Source organism: Bison bison, unplaced genomic scaffold (genome assembly GCF_000754665.1).
Source record: "Bison bison bison isolate TAMUID 2011002044 unplaced genomic scaffold, Bison_UMD1.0 scf7180017864313, whole genome shotgun sequence".
Lineage (NCBI taxonomy): Eukaryota > Metazoa > Chordata > Mammalia > Artiodactyla > Bovidae > Bison > Bison bison.
This window is the reverse complement of record NW_011494885.1, coordinates 2,725,440-2,729,575: the sequence shown is the minus strand read 5'-3', so window position 1 is coordinate 2,729,575 and position 4,136 is coordinate 2,725,440. Positions and strand designations below refer to the sequence as shown.

The 4,136-nt window shown below is 52.9% G+C and overlaps 1 protein-coding gene across 1 annotated transcript in view; it reads right to left on the bottom strand.

The window, feature by feature from the left end:
* HIF3A (hypoxia inducible factor 3, alpha subunit) overlaps positions 1 to 4,136 on the bottom strand; it is a 32,518-nt gene that overhangs the window by 21,907 nt on the left and 6,475 nt on the right. The window contains exons 3-5 of the mRNA XM_010852633.1: positions 4,033 to 4,136; positions 2,464 to 2,609; positions 410 to 494 (exon numbers count right to left, since the gene is read on the bottom strand). The exon at positions 4,033 to 4,136 is cut by the window's right edge and continues 29 nt beyond it. Of these exons, the coding sequence (XP_010850935.1) occupies positions 410 to 494; positions 2,464 to 2,609; positions 4,033 to 4,136 (335 nt within the window). The remainder of the gene's footprint in view (positions 1 to 409; positions 495 to 2,463; positions 2,610 to 4,032) is intronic.

Sequence of the window (4,136 nt, the reverse complement as noted above, 5' to 3'; positions counted from 1 at the left end):
GGGAAGGGGCGGGGGAGGGAGGAGCTGGTCATCGGGTAGCTCAGGACAGGGCCCAGGTCCCTCCAGCACCCCGGTTACTAAACTCTTCCCAGCCTCATCCTCAAAATCTAGACCTGAAACCAGAGAGGGTCTCCCAGGGGTATGTTACACTCTTTAAGACCCGCCCCCCCAGAGCGGAGTGAGTCCCTGCATTCCCCCAGGGCAGGGCCACAGCGTCCTTCTTTTCCCATCTTTTTTTCTCAGTGGACAGGGAAGCTTGGCGTGCCGCAGTCCATGGGGTCACAAGGAGTCGGACACGACTGAGCGACAGAACTGAACTGAACTGATTCCAGAGGGGAGAGGATATGCTGAGGGCAGGATGGAGCCTCAGTTTCTGTAATTTAAGGGCGGAGACCTCCAGGGAACTCACTCTGCCGGGGGGTCAGGGCATCTTGAAGCTCCTCTTGGTCACAGGGATGGATAAAATCAAAGATATTGTGTCCGATCAGCTCCAGCTGGGAGGGAGGGAAGCAGAGGGTTGCCTTGGAGGAAAAGCATTTTTACAAGGGCCTCTGACCCATCTCACCCTTCCCATCCTCATCACCCTGCCCCAATTCATGAACCCGGATTATTTTCCTAGTCTCCTTATTCATTCATTCATTTCTTCAGCATGCCAGGCCTTCTTCTAGATGGTGTGGGCACGGAAGTAACTACAAAGACAAAACCCCTAACTCTCAGAGCTTACTGGGTAGTGGGGCACACGCTCAGTCACTTTAGTCATGTCTGACTTTGCGACCCCATGGACTGTAGCCCGCCAGGCTCCTCTGTCCATGGGATTTTCCAGGCAAGAATACAGGAGTGGATTGCCATTTCTTTCTCCTGGGGATCTTCCCAAACCAGGGATCAAACCTGAGTCTCCCAGATTGCAGGTAGGTTCTTCAGCGTCTGAGCCATATAAAACAATATACTAACTGATACAAAGAGAACTAAAGCAGGGTTGTGCTGTGTTGTGCTTGGCCCCTCAGTTGCATCCAACTCTTTGCAACCCTATGGACTGTAACCCGCCAGGCTCCTCTGTCCGTGGGGATTTTCCAGGCAAGAATCCTGGAGTGGGTGCCATGCCCTCCTCCAGGGGATCTTCCCGACCCAGGGATCGAACCCAGGTCTCCTGCATTGCAGGCAGATTCTTTACCAGCTGAGCTACTAGGGAAGCCCTTATGATGAAATGATGGAACATTATCTTAGAGGTAGTGGTCAGAGCTAAAGCTGAACAGGGGAGTGATGAGATCTTGGAGTTCTGGCTCTGCCATTTCCTAGCTCTGGGACCTTGGAACATTCACCTCTCTGAACTCAAGAGCTCAAACTAACAGAAGTTTGCATCAAGAGTGGGATGGGGACTTTCCTTGTGATCCAGTGATTAAGAATCTGCCTTGCAAGGCATGGGATGTGGGTTCGATCCCTGGTTGGGGAACTAAGATCCCACATGCTGAGGAGTAACTAAGACTGAGAGCCACACCTACTGAGCCAGGAAGGCCACAACCAGAGAGTCCATGTGCCACAACGAAGGATCCCTCATGATGCAACTAAGACCTGATGCAGATAAATAAATTTTCTTTTTTAAAGAGTGGGATAACAAGGCAGGGGAAAGGAATAGATGCCAACTGTGGAGCTCATCTGACATGACTGACGTGACTTAGCAGCAGCAGCAGTGCAGCTCATCTATGTAATATAAGAAAAAAAACAGTAGCCGTCTCCTGGGACTGGGTGTAAGATGAGCTGAAATTAGTTCTACTCCCTAAGCCTCTTGGCTCCCCATCCCCGGGCCCCTCATCCTACTCCTCTTCTCCCATTTGGGACCCCACATCCACCATTTTATGGAGTTTCCAGCCTCTAGGTTCACTCTCTCCAATTCTATCTCTGTGCAGTAGCTAGAGGGATCTTTCTAAAATGAAAATCTGATTGCACCTTTATGACACAATCTCTCCTCTGCTTAAAATCCTTCCATGACTCCCCAGTGCCCTGGAGACAAACCTATTTCAGTCCTAAATTTTGACCTCTAGCCTTTCTGTCACTTTCTCTCCCTGCACTCTGCACCTAACTCGGAGAAATGTCCCCAAAGGTTCTGCTTTTATCTCACATCTGTGTCTTGGCATATTGTTTCCTTGGCCATGTACATTCCTAGCCTTTGGTGGTCCCAACCATTCACCATACCCTTTGACTGGGTAAGTCCTTCAGGTTTTAGCTCAGATGTCTTTTCCAGGAAGCCCTTGATTCCCTCCCAGTCTGGGTCAGGTACCAGCGTCCACCCCAGGCTTGTACAGCCCCTTTAGCTGCCCCACCCCAGCCCTACCCATTCCAAATTTTCCTGTCTGGTGACATATTTGCCTCCCCTTTGCACTGTGGGCCTTGTAAAAGCAGGGCTAAGGTGGTTCTGGTGCCATCCGTATCCCAGCATCGCCTGCACAAAGTAGGAGTCCCTCTTACCTGACTGAGGCCCAGGTGTTTGCTGACATTTTCTGACAGGTAAGCCATGTCTCCCTCGGCGGTGAGCACCATAACAAAGCCCTCCAGGGCCTTCAGGTAGCAGGCATCCAGCGGTTCGCCCCCTGCTCCCACCTGGTTCCACTCCCCTGGTGTCCGGGCCAGGATGGATGGGGTGTGTCCAGTCAGCCGTGAGCCCGCCCTGGCTAGCCTCCCTCTGCTTTCCTTCACTCAGAGGGACTTACAGGTACCCCCAGGTGAGTGGGGCACATCCCAGTGACTTGGAGTCCCAAGGAAGAGGGAAGGACCAAGGAGGACTGGAATTCTAAGAGAACAAGGCCTCCCAGGGGTACAGAATTCTAGGAAGGCAGGGGTCTCCCAGGGGGATAGAACTCTTGTTGTTTAGTCAATAAGTAGTGTCCTATGACTCTTTTGGGACTTTAGTCTGCCAGACTCCTCTGTCCATGGGATTTCCCAGGCAAGAATACTGGAGTGGGCTGCCATTTCCTTCTCCAGGGGATCTTCTAAACCCAGGGATCGAACCTGAGTCTCTGGCATTTCAGGCAGATTCTTTACCACTGAGCCATCTGCGAAGCCCCTAATAGAACCCTGAGGAGGGCAGAATCCTAACGGGATGAAATTCCCAGGGGTCAAAATTCTAAGGGGCCAAGGTATAAGGGGAGTCAGAATTCCAAGGGGGCCAAGCTTGCCAAGGGTTCAGAATTCTTGGGCAGGACCTTCCTGATGGGCAGAATTCTAAAGAAGCAGGGACTCCCAAGCGACAGAATTCTAAGGAGGACAGAATACAAGACAGGAAAGTCTAAGGGGCAGAGTCTCCAGAGGATGACTCCACTTTCCCCATAATAAAATCTTTGCAGGGTCCTGGGATTCCAAGGGGTGTGTGTGTGAGAAAGAGAGAGAGAGAAAGCCTCCCGCTGACTTTTAGTTTAACAGGGTGGGAATTCAAGGGGACAAACAATATAACTAGTGAGTCTAGCTGAGAAGATCTCCCAGGGGACCAAATCCTAAGGGTCCAGGTGCCTTAGGGAGTTTAGTGAAACAGTGAAACGAAAGTGGTAGCCGCTCAGTCCTCTCTGACTCTTCGTGACCGCATGGATTGTAACCCGTCAGGCTCCTCTGTCCATGGGATTCTCCAGGCAAGAATACTGGAGTGGGTAGCCATTCCCTTTTCCAGGGGAATCTTCCGACCCAGGTGTGGAACCGGGTCTCTTGCATTGCAGGCGGATTCTTCAGGTCTGAGCCTTCTCTATTTCTTAGAGTTCTAACTCTAAGGAGGCGGAGCTATGCAAGGGAGCATTCCAACGGGCGGGGCCTAACAAATAACAGACTTCGAAGAGGACGGGGATTCCTAGGACTGGATTCCGATTGGCCAGAACTCGAGGGGGCGGGGCCTCTCCGGGGACTTGGATTCCAGAGGGGCGGGGCTCCCCCGGGAAGCTATCTGGGGGCGGGGCCTTGTCGGGACGCGGCTTCCCGGAGGGGTCTCCTCAGGAGGTACCTTTCCGAGGGCGGGGCCTTGCCCAGGTGGGAATTCCCGGGGACGGGGCTCACCTGCGGTGCAGAGGCGGTGCATGCGCAGGTAGCTGATGGTGAGGCGCATGATGGAGGCCTTGTCCAGATGGGCGCTGACCCCGCGCGCGAAGGGCAGCGTGTGC